Source organism: Scardinius erythrophthalmus, assembly GCF_964197995.2.
Source record: "Scardinius erythrophthalmus genome assembly, contig: HAP1_SCAFFOLD_46, whole genome shotgun sequence".
In the NCBI taxonomy this organism is placed as follows: Eukaryota; Metazoa; Chordata; class Actinopteri; order Cypriniformes; family Leuciscidae; genus Scardinius; species Scardinius erythrophthalmus.
This window is the reverse complement of record NW_028296543.1, coordinates 877,139-892,689: the sequence shown is the minus strand read 5'-3', so window position 1 is coordinate 892,689 and position 15,551 is coordinate 877,139. Positions and strand designations below refer to the sequence as shown.

General features: G+C 35.9%; 1 protein-coding gene across 1 annotated transcript in view; it reads right to left on the bottom strand.

Moving 5' to 3' along the window:
• Positions 1–2,316: 2,316 nt before the first annotated feature.
• timmdc1 (translocase of inner mitochondrial membrane domain containing 1) overlaps positions 2,317–15,551 on the bottom strand; it is a 101,412-nt gene continuing 88,177 nt past the window's right edge. Inside the window, exons 7-8 of the mRNA XM_081394588.1 lie at positions 2,668–2,778; positions 2,317–2,566 (exon numbers count right to left, since the gene is read on the bottom strand). Coding sequence (XP_081250714.1) covers positions 2,416–2,566; positions 2,668–2,778 — 262 coding nt within the window. The 3' untranslated portion in view covers positions 2,317–2,415. The remainder of the gene's footprint in view (positions 2,567–2,667; positions 2,779–15,551) is intronic.

The following is a 15,551-nucleotide window of genomic DNA, read 5'->3' as shown; positions in this document are numbered from 1 at the left end:
GCTCCCTCACAAACAGTACTAAGCAGGAGTTAAACCTGCCTCTTTGAAGGATTAATTTAAGATTCAATTTAGTCATAGACTAGCTATAATCCTTCCTCTTGCAATCGGCTTTGTTTAATCCAGAACAGGCTAAATCTTTGACTATTTTAATATATATCTGTGCAAGTCGCTTTGAGTTAAGACAGCTCAAGTGGGCAGTCTAGTCTGGGACTAGGCTTAAGCCATGTCTGTGAAACCGGGCCTAAAAGCATCAGACAAGTCAGATCAAGATTTGGGAGATGAAAACAGGTTAAGAACGAACACCAGAATAATTCTGGTTGTGTCAAACAGCCCAAATTGTTCTAAATGCGAGCTCCTATCTCTGCTTGGCCACTTTAATTTTAGGGTAAAAATAATTCCACATGGCCGCCCCTATATATCACACCTTCTCTTGCTCGAATCCTCGGTCCACGCTTTAAGGCCCAGGTATACTTCAAGCAAAATCGAAGAACGAACTGATGTGTAATTTCTAACAGAATCAGGCCAAAATGAAGTTCGTTCGGAGTTCATTTTAGGAGTTCGAAAAAGCTTGCCAAAGTGAACTTAATGGAAAAGTTTGTTCCGGCCGGTTACATAATAGGTAGGTGTGATCGGAGGCCCGCCTTCTTACACATGAAAATCTTTTCTGGTTCATTTGGCCTGTTCAGTCGGATGAGGTCAGACGTCCGTGAGTAAAAACATGAACACACTAGAGAGCTGCTTTATAGTAGAAAATGAAGTTGTACTTCTGATGAAACGAGACAGTGACACTGTTTTTCATGTTGAATACGGAAAAGCGCCTTGATTTAAAGCTATTTGTTGTAAAGTGATATATAAATAAATGTGACGTGCCTTTACTGCAGCGCCATGGAGCTTGTGCAAACATCCACATCGCTATCAGATGCTTTTCTTATGTTTAATTAAAATGCTTCCTGTTTTCTCAATTTTGTTGTGTGTTTATTTTATTGAGATGAAAAGCACGCAGCACATATTTACATTTTATCTTTATTACATCTAAACCCTCAGTAGTATGGGCAGCGTCAGATGTTCGATAACAGTATATCGCTGGTCATGTATTTCGAACTTCGTTTTACCCCTAAACAAAAAACGAAAAAGAACTTTGCTGCGACTACTGTATATCGGGCCTTTAGAAAACCAAAAAACCAAGGGTGCTTGTTTGCATCTCCTTGGCCCCCCCAGCTTTTGGACATGCCAAAGTACCCAGCCTCCTCAGTGCTGTTTGAGCTTTTTACCCTCTAGTCGTAGCAGCTTTCCTGTGGGGGAAAAATAGACTGCCAACAGTATTCGAGTTCATTGTGACAATGAAGCAACCATTAATAAAGGCTGTTCTAACTCCCCTACAATGGTGCCGCTTCTAAGACACCTCATTTGGATTTCAGCTTGCGATTAATTTGTTATAACAGCCAAATACGTCCCTGGGTTCAAAAACCAAATCAGTGACACCCTCTCTCTTTTCTTTTCAGAAATTTAGGCTGCTGGACCAACCTCAGTACCTCACTATTGAGAGCTGATCTTTTCATAAATCACATTCTAAAATCTATTCTTGACGCATCGCTCGACTTCACCCTTCAAGCCATTTTTCCTCTAGAACCCTCCAATCATACCTGACAGCATGGAGAGGTTAAGACATTCCATATCACGTACAATTAGCTGTTTCTCGGTTTTTCCCTGCTTTCTGTCACCTCATTCATTTCTTATTTATCAAAAATCTCCAAAAAGGTTCCATTAGAGGCTACTTAGGTGGAATACAATTCTTTCATAAAAATGTATGTCACAGCCTCCCCGAGATAAACAATGTGCAGACATTCAAAGGTATTCAAAAAAAACCAACCACCTACCCGCCCAGACGCCAGAAAAATCATTACTCTCGACATACTTAGTTGGTATCTCCACCCTTCGCTTAGGCCATCACTCAACAAATACTGCCTGCACTCTTGACGCAATGTTCATCCTAGCCCTCTTCGGTTTTCTCAGGTGTTCCAAACTCGCCATCGCTTCCAATTTCAAACCAAAAGTCCATCCTACAATTTCAGACCTATCCGTTTTAGACAAGTGAAACCATTTCTTATTTCATTAAACAAAGCAAAACAGTTCACACCAAAAAAGGCCATTTCATTTACATCTTCAATGTCCTGTCACCTATTCAGCCATTCCATTGTCTTGTATCTTACCTATACTTTAGAAACTCACAGGCTAAATGTAACATTTACATTTGAAGATAAGCATCACATTGATAATAATGGGAGCAGGTACCATGAACACATACAAAATCCTAGACAATGTTCAGCAAATTATTTTATTTGCATATTGTTGATTCAGCATTAAACATCCTGAGGACAAAAAAAAAAACATTCTGAGTTTTTTCCATTAGCACTCTCAAGTCTCTGATGTTACTGAGTTTGCTCCTTTCTCATTTCTTGGTTGACTAAGCAGCTCCTCTATTCGTTGAAGGTCATTATCAGTGTCCTGGTGCTTCGCAATCCTCATTTCTCCAATTAGATCATCTGTAAGCTTTAGACGAGCATTCCTGCAATGGAAATATCAGCTCAGTTATCTTTTCAAAAGGATATGCGTCTCTTCAAAAAATCTGTGCATTTAAAAATATTCTCTTTTCTTGGTTGAACTAACCATTCAGTGACTCTCAGCTCATATAACTCTTGTCTTTCTCGTCGCCTCTTGTCACGCATAGTCTCGCCCCCCAGCTTCTGCAGACCCATGATTAAAACTCCAGCCGGCAACCTGTAACATCACATGTTCTTACAAATTCAATTAAGCAATATCACATGAGAAAGAGTGCTGCTATATTGAATATCAGCACAGATATAGAAACAAGGGGCACAGGACATCATAGCCATGCTGATATTCAGAACAACAGCATTCTATTCTCAATGATACTGCTATCATTCAACAGTAAGTTATAATAGCATAATTAATATTTCAGACACAATATGGCCAGCTATATTCTTATTGTTAAATCAATGTTAATCAATTTGTTATTTTTATTGTTTAATCAAACAGTTTGTCCCTGCTACATAGAATGCCAATGCTTGATCCTGCTTTGACTTCTGGAAGTGTGATGAATTAGTTGATGAATTTATGTAGTTGTTGTGGAGTTAACATTTTTCAACTTGTCTATTAGCATGTTCCGTCATGATCATCTATAGAACTGTAGTTGGATGCCTACAGAACCAGAGAATATATGTTGCATGGAGATAAAACAGGTATTGTTGTTTAATTACTACTCTTTGTACATGTCTCTTATCTTTAAGAAAACATACACCGTTTAAAAAGTCAGTCACCTTACTGTATTGTGCATAATAAATGTGCGTTTATGAATTATGCAGACGGTGAGTGTTTTCGGGATAAAACTAATGACATAGCACTGGTCTCTGTGAAAATAGTCAGAGACAATGGTAACTTTAGCCACATTAGCCAGACAGCATGCTAATAAGCACATTCAGAAATGCAATTTGGAAACATTCACAAAATATGAAGTGAGATACTTGTACTGTTTATGAAGTTTGAGCACAAACAGTGGATATTGACCCATCTTTCAGAATCAACTTTTGTGCAAATCCAGCGTTGAACTGACCCTTGTTTGCAAAGCAGTCTGGCGTAAAATAATTTGATCAAGCATATAAAACTTTACCTAATTTCTTTGGCACATTTCCTTCATAAATAAAATTCATCCACTGTGTCCTCAGTGGCTCAGATGCTGGGAGTCTATGGAGACTCATGTTCATTAGTACATTCAAAAACAGAAGATTTGTAATGTTTATCTGGCACAGACATTATATCAATAGGTGCTATGATGAGGATATAAACATTGCTGACTATAGCCAGTCAATTGCATTATGTACACTAAAATTTTTCAACAAAGTGTTTGTGCTGCCTTTTAATTTTAAGTTTAGTCAACTTAAAATGTGAAGTTGAATTAAGCGACAACTTGGATATTTTAGTTATCTTAAGTAAAATCAGAGAAAGTTTTTTTGACCCTAATGTTTAGGTCGTGATAGCAGATCTGACAGTGAATCAGAACGCAATAACTCTTTCAGACTGTGAGAAAGAACCAAATTCCAACTCCACACTCCGGACCCTTAATCAGACGATTTGTCATTTAAGACTCCATTCAGTCTGAGCTAACTAACGGAACTGTATGGCCATGCACGCTTGTAAGAGATGATCCTAGCTAAAAGAACGTTGTCAGTGTTAGGCAGTTAACCCAAGACTAATGATCAAAAGGACGAGACATCGTGACTTGCACGAGGAACACCACAAAGATAACGCCAGAGGTTGTTCGACCCCCAAGATATAACACAGACCATCTTCTCAAAGACCTCGGTTTGACCTGAGCTCTTAACCCCCTGAGGTCGACGGTATCGCCGGCGATACCAGCTCGCTTTTTTTTTATCAGTGTAAAAGAAACTCATAAATACTCTGTTGAGTTTGATTTTCCATAGGAGTTTCATACATCAATCGATTCTGTTAAATGTGTATTATTTTTGTGTATACTCACAATAAGAACAAAGTGTTGTGCTTTTTGACAAATAAAGAAAAATAAACACGAAGCGAGTTCTGCCTTCTCTCTGCCAGTAAAGTCCATTCTGAAACGCGTCCGAAAATGAACTGTAGCTCAGCGAATACTCAGTCAAACAGACATACAGACACACAGGCATGAAGCTTGAATTCTCTCCTTTTAAATGAAGTAATTTATATAAAAAACAAATATTCTCATCTTGTGAAATCTGTATTAAAAGAGAGCGATTCCAGTCGACCTAATTACAGCTGATTCAGATGTAATGTGACTCCGCCCACGGAGAGCGCGCGCTATTCAAACGCAAATGGCTGAGGCAATCCACGGTGCAATCCTGTGAACACCCACATATCAGCTCGAGAAAACACACAAGTTTATTCAGATCATTACTTGTTTACACCGTCTTGCAGCGCTGTGAGGAATAATAATAATAATGAAAAATGTCCCTCAGAAGTGCGGGTATATCGAGGAGCGAGCTGAGGAATACTAGTAAGTTTTTTTCCTTCACGAATTTCTTCACGTGGGTTTCTGTTTATGAATGAATAAACGGCAGAGATGGGCGCTGTTTACCACAGCTGGCAAAGACAGTTTAAATTTAAATCGCGTGTGTGAATGAATGATGATGTTTTAGCAAACTATTGCTATACTGAGATGAGTAAAAATCGACTGAAATATGTTGAAATAAAATGAAGGCTATTTGTATAAGCAACGTATTAAGGCCCTTTCACACCGGATGCGTAACGAAAAAGTTCGCGTCAAAACCCATCACATGAGCCACGTAAACACGGTCTCTATCTCTATCTTTGACGATTAGCTTTCTATCCCAAGTGTAGTTTAGCCTGCTAGCCTACACAGCACAGGACTATACAACAACTAAAACTATCACACAACATACTCACAGTCGTGATAACCGAGTTGGTTGGCAATGCTACGCCACACAATCATTGTCCTTGTAGTATATGATTGGCTGAAGTCTTTTCTGTCGCCGCAAAAGGAAAAAAAAATCGACATCGAAACGGAAAAAAAAAAAGTCGTTTTTTTGCCGCAGCACGTTCGCGTTCGGTGTGAAAGCACTCATTACACAAACAGCTGATCAAAAAATAAAACCATCGCGCGTATTATTCGTGCGTAAAAAACGCGTCCAGTGTGAAAGGGCCTTTAAACTGCAAATTAACAATATGCCCTAATATTTCATGAAAACAACGTTACAGTCAGGCGAAATATGAAAGACAACATCTTGTTGACTAGATTTGGGTACAGTTTTTACTGTAGAATACTGCCACGTCAAATAAGCTTTTGTTTAGCAATTTCTAGTTTTTAATCTAAGTTTTTAATCTAATCTAAGTTTTTAATAAAATAGCAAAACATATTTACAAGATAAATGTAAGCAAAATCTTAAATGGTCAATATAAGTCTTCTTCTAAATATATCTTTTGTCCTTGCATTGTGGCTCAGTCAGTGTCACACCTGAATGAATGGCTAATTATGCAGAGTCATTATGCAGAGTGGGTGGGACATTGTATTCTAAGGTGTAAACCACTCCTCGTTCACGCCCCCTCGCATATTGGCTTTCCAAGCAAAACCTGTTTTACATCAATTTATATCAATGTATGGTTTTATGTGAACGATAAAGCAAGACTATTTTCACATAATTTTGAAGAAAAAACTCTAGGCGAGGACATCCATTAGTCAAAAGTCTTATTGACACATATTTACTATGTGTTTTGTGGCCTTATTTCAGAAATTTTAGTTTTTTCAATAACCATGCATAAACATTATTCTCTCAAAAATGAAAACATGTACATACACGTGGCTCACATATTATGGTAGCCCTGTTTGTGCTTTATAGAGTGAATTTACACCTTTGCCATTAATATGTTTATAAGTAACTGAAAAAAGCACAAATGTCAGGGCATGTCAGAACATCTCAAGGGCCCCAAAAACAGCCCAGACCCCAGAGGGTTAAACCACAGGATTGAAATCCAAAAAAAAAAAAAAAACATAAAATGCATCAAATCATTCCAAAACAATGCAAAACTTATACAGGGTTCTTGCAGGTTTCAGTAAGTCAAATTTAAGACTTTAAGACATTTTAAGACCATAAAGATTGAAATTTAAGACCTACTTGGATACATTGCCAAAAAAATATTCAAATTGAAAAAGCATTCATTTAATTTACAGATAAAGCAATCACATTAGTAACCTTCCACAACCAACAACATGTGTCAGAGAAAAGAACAGAATCAGAATCTTTTTTAACTAATCGTACACAACAAGTCAGAGTTAATAATTTCTATTCTGAGATGAAAACTACCAATATAGGGGCCCCGCAGGGTTGTGTTAGCTCACCCTTTTTCTGAAATCTGACCGTTCGATCAAAATCAAAACTAGCACGATTGGCGCATACAGCTCAAAAAATTATAGGGCGGGAGGAAAAACTAACCATACAAGAGCTGTATGAGGTATCCATTTTAAGGCAAGCGAAAAAAATTGTCTCTGATGACACACGTTTTACATATGTATTTTAATTTGTTACCATCGGGGAGACGATTCAGGGTCTTGATGTGCAAGTCCAATCGTTATAAAAACTCTTTTGTCCCAACTGCGGTTAAAATTTTAAATAGAGATTTTCTTTAAAATTGATGTAGGATGCTGCTAGTTTTGAAATAATCCATCGAAAAGTTGCTATTCTCTTATTATTGCATGTTATTGTATGTACTGTGTTGTGTGTGATCGAAGTTGTGTACTGGCCATGTCATGCTGTCCAAGACAAATTTCCCAGAAATGGGACAATAAAGTATAAAGTAATATACTGTAAAAAACACATAATTAGTTGATTTTAGTTGCTCATAGTTGATCATAACTAGAGATGAAATGGCATGAACATTTCATTTCATGATTATAGTGACAAAAATTATCACGGTTATCACAGAATCCTGTTCAAAAAGTACTAATACTATACAATGAAATCAATTCACCAAGTTTTATGTCGAAAACCAGCAAATAACAAATAAAATTAGCATCAATATGCACTTTTTGTTTACATAAACATTAAAATAATACAAAAAAGGTTTTTATAAAAAGATAAACCTCACATATTTCAGACTTTAAACCATTTTATATAAAAAGAATGAGTCAAAAAAGATAAATTACTGACATTTACAATGCACTTTAGCTTATCTTTTATTATTAATAGTAAAATTCGGTCCGATTTTCCCGTGGCGTCTGTCGTTGCTATAAAAATCCTGTAAATTTACATGAAAATTTAACAGCAAAATGCTGTTTTCATGTAATAACTGCAAGTTACCGTTTTTTTGCAATGCATTATGGGAGAACTTGGTCGCTTCAAATTGCGTGTTGACCAGCAACAGTATGACACTGTTATTTAACAGTATAATATCATATTTTTCCATGCACATGTGAGTTTAGGAAGACATTTTAGTTTATCTGCATGAGGTCATTTTGCAGCTCTGCCTAGTATTATTTTACATGTAAACTACCTATTACTTTTAAATATTACATTTTAAACATCCAGTGATGTTTTTGCGATTTTAATCGGATGAAGCGACTTTAGACTTTGACCACAGGAATGTGAGCCCATTGTAGGCCTACAGACTGTCATCACATCACATTCAAACGGGTAAGAAACTTTTATTCAACTTGCACATTTTCCTTAACTTTATCTGAGTAAAAAATTAGTGTGGAGTGTTTTTTTCTTTTTTTTTTTTCTTATGTGGTTAATTTTTTTACGTGAGATTCAAACCGTCCATTATCTGCTGCTGTTATTTGCAACTACTCTTTGATTTGATCTGTAAGTTACCAAGTGGTACGTCAACATATTAACATACAGTATCCAGTGAAGTGTAATTAGATGACAGGATAGCGTGTTTTAATCATGGAAAAGTAACCGAGTAAAACGATAGCATGCTTGTGAGCTTGTTAGCAAACACTCAAGACTGCATTTCGTTTGTATTTGCTACCGTCATGCACAGTTTATGCATATGCAACGGACACATGTCCCAATCTTTATCGAAGCAAAAGATAGGTGAGGTATGATCAAAATTCATAAATCTTGTGTGATTACTGTGAACGTGCATGTTCAAACCTCTGCAGAAATAGCAGCATAACAGATGGACGGACGGAATGTTGATAATTTTCTGATTTTTCTATTTTATTGAGATTATTTTTTTAGGTATCTCTTCTTTACATTATGTTTTCCTTGTCATTGTAGTTAAACTCCTGAAGGCTAACTTTGTAGAGAAGCAAGGACTCATTCTTTAAAGAACTGTGAGTTTGCCTATTGTTTGTTCTATTAACACCTGTATAGTTCACCTAAAAATGGTAGTTATCTCATCATTTACTTAACCTTGTGTTGTTTCTTTCTCTTGGAGGAAAAATTAAGATATTGTTGTGGAGAAATGATGTCTGTTTTCCCAAACAATGGAAGATGAATGGGGACCAAACCTTCAAACTCCAAAAGGGACATAAAGGTACAGTACCATTAAAGGGATAGTTCAACCAAAAATGAAAATTCCCCCATGATTTACTCACCCTGAAGCCATCCTAGGTGTATATGACATTCTTCTTTCAGACAATTACAATCGGAGTTATATTAAAAAATGTCCTGGCTCTTCCAAGCTTTATAATGGGAGTGAATGGGCACCATTTTTTTAAAGTCCATCGAAGTGCATCTGTCCATCATAAAAGTGTCCCAAATGGCTCTCGGTGGTTAATAAAGGCCTTCTGAAGTAAAGCGTTGCATTCTTGTAAGAAAAAATGTAATATTTAAAACTTTATCGACTAAAATAACTAGCTTCCGGCAGATGGATATACGCAAGTCGACTTATGCCAGTTCAAACAAACAGGGCTGAGCAACCGCGTTCGTCATTACTTCGTGCGTCATGTTCAAGTGTTACTCTTTCGCCGTAAATCGATGCGTACGGCCGCCTGGCGGAAACTAGTTATTTTAGTTGATAAAGTTATAAATATGGATATTTTTATTTTATCTTACACCAATGCATCGCTTCACTTCAGAAGGCCTTTATTAACCCCTCAAAGCAGTTTTGGGACACTTTTATGATGGATAGATGCACTTGTATGGACTTGCCATTCACTCCCATTATAAAGCTTGGAAGAGCCAGGACATTTTATATATATATATATATATATATATATATATATATATATATATATATATATATATATATATATATATAACTCCAATTGTATTCGTCTGAAAGAAGAATGTCATATACTCCTAGGATGACTTCAAGGTGAGTAAATCATGGGCTAATTTTAATTTTGGGGTGAACTATCCCTTTAATCTAAGTCACCTGTCGTTTCATGTAATATCAAAGATTTGAGACCAAAGCATCAAAAAACTAGACTCCAATTGCTAGATGTACGGTGAGAGAAATTTAATCACTTCAGAAAACTGGTTAAAACATGTGACCCGTATAAATTAGGCTAATTTTATCTTTCATTTACTATGACTATTGGTGTTCCCCATTATTGATCCCCGTTCTCTTCTTTGCCATTGTAGGGACAAACAGACATTTCATTTCCATTAAAATTTCGTCCTTTGCATCATCAGAGTTTAAATCTGCATAAGGGTGAGTAAATGAGAAAATAATAATTTTTACATAAACCATTCATATTCTGAATATGTTAGGCCTATTGCCTCTGTAGAATATAAGCAACAAGTAGCACATTAAGTTTTACATTTTGTATTTACAGATACAAATACTGTCAGTCATCTTAAATTGTTTTCTTTACCAATAGATGTCTGCCAAACCTGCTGACCTTGAGAAAATGCTTGCCTGTGTCTCCTTGTTTGATCCTTCTTGGTAAGTATGTCATATTAGACATGTTAGACATGCATTTTGTTTCTCTAAAACAAAGCTCACACTCCAGACTGACACATAACTTTTGTTTATCAGGATAAGATCCACATTTATGGGCCTCATGCTAGAATCTACTGACTATAAATGTACTCTGTATAATCTCTGCAGTTAATTCCAAGTCTTCAGTGAATTATCCAGTAGTTTTTGGTTAGAATTTTTTAGATAACCAAAATTATACACTGCAAATCATTTTAATTGAAAATTTTCTCCTCTTATTTTTCAGATACTTTATTGGAATAAATCCGGAAAAGAGAACCAAAGCTGCACAGAGAAAAGAGGTGTGTAAAATAACTGGGAAAACTGCAGAAAAAGACTTTAACCATCAGTCCAAAAGTATAAAATGCTGATATATATTTTATAAACTATTTGTTTTGATATAAAAAAATTGGCTAGTGTTCACTGAAGCCTGACTTAAGAGTATATTTGTATTTTATGAACAGGTTATGTATGTATGTATGTATGTATGTAATTATGTATGCCTGTTTTAAGGCATATGGTAAAAGTCTATCTAATGTTGTATGAGAATAAATCTAAAAGTTTATCTAGTGTTGTGTTGTTCTTAACCTGTTAACCGTTGCCAGAGCGCGGGCGCACTGAAGCGGTTTTATTTATATATAGTTCAAAGTTATCAGATTTAATGTTATACCTTGACAAACTATACATCATTAAAAAGATATAAGACTCAAGTTTCAGTATTTGACCACTATTGTATTCTGAGAAGCTTATAGCGACAGTTATTTCTTAATTTGTGTCAGGAGTTATGAAATGAAAAAATGAGTCGATACCTTTAATATGAATTATGCGCGTCAGCCGCTTTCATTCATAAAAAAACTCCCGTGCTGTCGTCATGACAGCGATACACAAAACAACGTCCTTCTAGGCTTTAGCTCAAAAATGTGCAGATTTGGAGAAATATTGATATATTCTCATAACTTTACATCAGATTTCTATAGACAGGAATAATATTTATTGAATTTATACCCAAATGCGTCGATGTAATCATTATGAGCGTTTGCATACTCTGTTAATGTGTTTTTAATTCATACCAATAGCCTGAGGGCGCCCTCGCCGCCCTGTGCACAGTATTAGAACATGAAGAAGTGCCAATCATGTGACAATCCAGGAAGCCTCGAACACACACACAGCTAACAACAGATCGCGCTGTAACATGGAGAAACAGTCGTTTTGAAGACAATAAACATGTTTGCTATGATATTTGAGTTACCTGTGTTTTTCAATTCATGCCAGGTATTTCCATAATAATAGATTATATTTATAATGTAATGCTAATCTATATAGAATCGTTGTGCAGAACAGTATTAGACATTCTCTGACAATAGTATATTTTCTGTCTGATTTTTTATCTGAAGCCAAATTAGATCACAGAAAATTATTTAAAATACTCGATTTGCTTTATAAAGTAAGTTTATAAGCACAAACATGGTTTTAATCTCATAAATTGTCGTGTATTGATGGTGTGCTAAGCTAACATGCTAGCTAGCCCTAGGTGCACCTGCCACCTAGAAGTTATATTTTTATTATTTTTTGAAAGCTTACTGAAATGTTTCTTTATTCAAGAAATGCATTAGATACAGTTTAAAATGTAAGGGTGAACTTTGAGAAAAGAAATTGGTGATTGAAAGTGAAACCATATGAATAGCCTGTGAATAGCCAGTCGTTAGTAACTATAATGCAGACAAAAGAAATGCATATTTACAGCCATGACCAGGCTGGAGAGGTGTGAATGTGTTCAGGGGGAGACTGAGACTGAATGGGGCTCGTTTGCACCACAAAACAATAGACAATATACTGGATAGATGGTTAGAAGATGGCAATAAACATCAGAAGCATCTTAGCGTCAAATCAAAATAAAGTCACATGACATGGTCTTGAAAAACATTTCACTAAATACAGAGTTTTGGACTTACTATCTTAAGATTTTAAACATCAAATGTTTAGACATGTGGCATTAGCTGTAGTGCATTTCTAGATTGCTCCAGGGCCAACTTCAATTTTATTTTCATGAGGATATTTCATAAAAAATAATTTCTAATAACTTTACAAAACTTTGAAGCTATTTATAACAATTTTTGTCTTTATGACAATAATTAATTCTACATTTACAATAAACTGCCAGGTGTCAGCTTTCAAATGAGATCATACTTGTGCTTTTAGTACAAAGGGTTCATGAACTGTATATGTTTCAGTTTGGGTATGTCATTTCTTGGGATTTTTCAAAAGTGGGGTTGCAGCTTAACAGGTTAAAGGTATTAGCTTTAATAAAAGCATGTTTTAAGGTCATCTTTTGTTTGAGCCATTTGTTTGCAAGCAATTTTCAGTGTGTTTTAGAATGCAAATTTTAATGTAAATGTTTTAATTACAATGTAAAGCTCACATTTTAGAGTACTTTAATACACTTTTAGTAATACACAGTTTGTGTATATGCAGCTGAACACCTGACAGTATTATACTGTGCAGCCTATATTTTCTACAGCACAGTACTCCATGATATTGGTTTATTTTGAGTCGGAGGGACTGTCAGATACTTCCAAAAGTGATTACCGGCTTCAAGTGGAAACAGCTCAAGGGCAGATTTCTTTAGCGATACAACAAAACTTATGAGACAATGCATTTTTTTTAGGGATGACATCATTACACACCATTTAATCTGTAAAATGCCAAATGAATGGAAACAGGCTGGAGACAGCAAATTTCTCAATCTGTTTTTTACGCATATTCACTTTGTCGACAACAAAAAGTGGATGGAAACTTGGTTTATGCGGCTCACTCAGGACGGGATCTATGCTATTAGGGCAGGTTGTCATCTGTCATGGGCGGGGCTTGCACCTACTGTGACATCCCAGAAGGGGAAAATCTTGAACAGCGTATTTTCAGACACTGCTTCTGATTTATTGGGATTATACATATATATAAAAAATAGTACTGGGATTTCTAACATTATAGGCTGGTTGTTTACACACACTGTGGACATACTTAAGTGCTCAAACACCATGTAAAAGTTAATTTTGCATAATAGGTGCATAATAACAAACTAGCATTCACTATACACCAAGAAAGGAGTTTGACCAAAGATAGTAGGTCTACTCTTACAAGGGTTATTATAGTTTTTTCTTTAGTTATTCCTATTTTATGTGTTTTCAAGCTACACTTTCATTACTTTTTTCTCTTCTGTTTTTGAGTTTCTTTTCATTTAGTTTTTATAAATGAATAATTTAATAATTTAGTTTTTCATTTTGATTTTAGTATTTAAGGGCTGTCAGTTATTGTGCAGCCCTTTTGTGTACAAGTTATTGTGATAACTGGTATTATTTAAACATTTAACAGCATTAATGGTCTGCACACAGTCTAGTGTTATCTAGTGTTTTTTTTTTCATGTTTAATGCAGGTGGGTTGTAAAGCTTTTTAGGTTTTATAATACACCAAGTATCCAAAATAAAAATAAAAAATAAATAAAAAAAGAGAATGTCTGGCCATTCATTTTATTTTATTTTAGTTCAATTTGGAGTTGTGTTTTTAAATGTATGTTTTCATTTAGTTTTTTCATTTTCATTTCCAAGTCCAATAATAGTGAGCATGTTAGTGTCTTTAACTTCACACTATGTGGAGCATGCTGAACTATGTATGTGCCTTTTTCAATTTGCTGCCCATTTTGTTGCACCTGACTGAGGCATTAAAGTCTGTCTGCAGGCTCACTGTGCAGCAGGTGTGTGCTAAGCAGCTGTGTGAAACTCTTAAGAAAAACTTAAGAATATCTAGGCTAAAAGAAGCAAATACATTGTTAATATATTAATCACCTATCAATACAATTCATTTTTCGTTCCATGGTGAAAAAGTTGTATCTGTCTGCGAGGGAGGAAATGCATGGTTATAGGCTATGGGAGTAAGATAACAAGTTTGAGGGAGTTTAAAGACCTTCCTAAGCTGATACCACATCTTTAAAGAATTTACAACGATAGGGTTACATTTCTTAAATTTTCTAATAGGTTTATTTTCTGCAAAGAGTAAAGCGGGGAGGGAGGAATCCTGAATATCCCGCTCAATAACGAGCTATGCAGGAACGGTGGTAGTCAATACCTTGAGATATGCACTACGCCAATACATTAAGGCCCTTAAGTTGGCTGCCCAATAGTAGTGTTGAAAACAGGGAAGGCCTAGGCCTCCTACATCTCTCGTTTTACAGATATGAGCTTTAGATATACGATGATGGGCTTTATACCCCCAAATAAATGGCATGATCACCGAATCAAGTGTCTTAAAGAATGACTGGGTTAGAAATATTGGGACATTTTGAAACAAATAGAGAAACCTGGGTAAGGTAACCATTTTGATTGTGTTGACACGACCAGTCATTGTTAAAGGGAGTACTTGCCAAGTCTCTACATCACTCTTCAGTTTGTCTATCATAACTTTGTGATTTGTTTCATATAAACTTTTGAAATGTCTAGGGACAGTGATACCAAGATATTTTAATTCACTTACAGTTGAATTAAAAAGGGGAGGTTATTAACAAAAACTGGATCCATCGTATCATATAATGGCATAAACTCAATTTTCTGCCAGTTAACAGTATATCCAGAAAGGGTACCAAACTCTCTGATTAGGTCGAACAAGAAAGGCAGAGATCTCTCTGGCTCTGAAAGAAAAAGAAGAACATCATCCGCATATAACGAGATCTGGTGTTTTACACCCCCCATCGTAACAGGAGAAATATGCGGATGATTTCTTATACTTATCGCTAAAGGTTCCATCGCGATAGCAAAAAGTAAAGGGCTCAGTGGGCAGCCCTGACGGATACCACAATGAAGGCGGAAAGAAGGTGATCTGTTATTGTTTGTGAGAACAGAGGCCGAGGGGCAAAGGTACAACATCTCAACCCACGAAGAAAAATTTTGTCCCAGTCCAAATTCTTCGATGGTGCTTAATATGTAGGACCATTCCACACTGTCAAATGCTTTATAAGCATCCAAGGCAAGAATTGCTATTTTATCATGTTTTCCTTTACTGCCGAGCTTGTGTCTTCGGACAGGATGGCCGCCGCAGAGCCTGTTCACGTC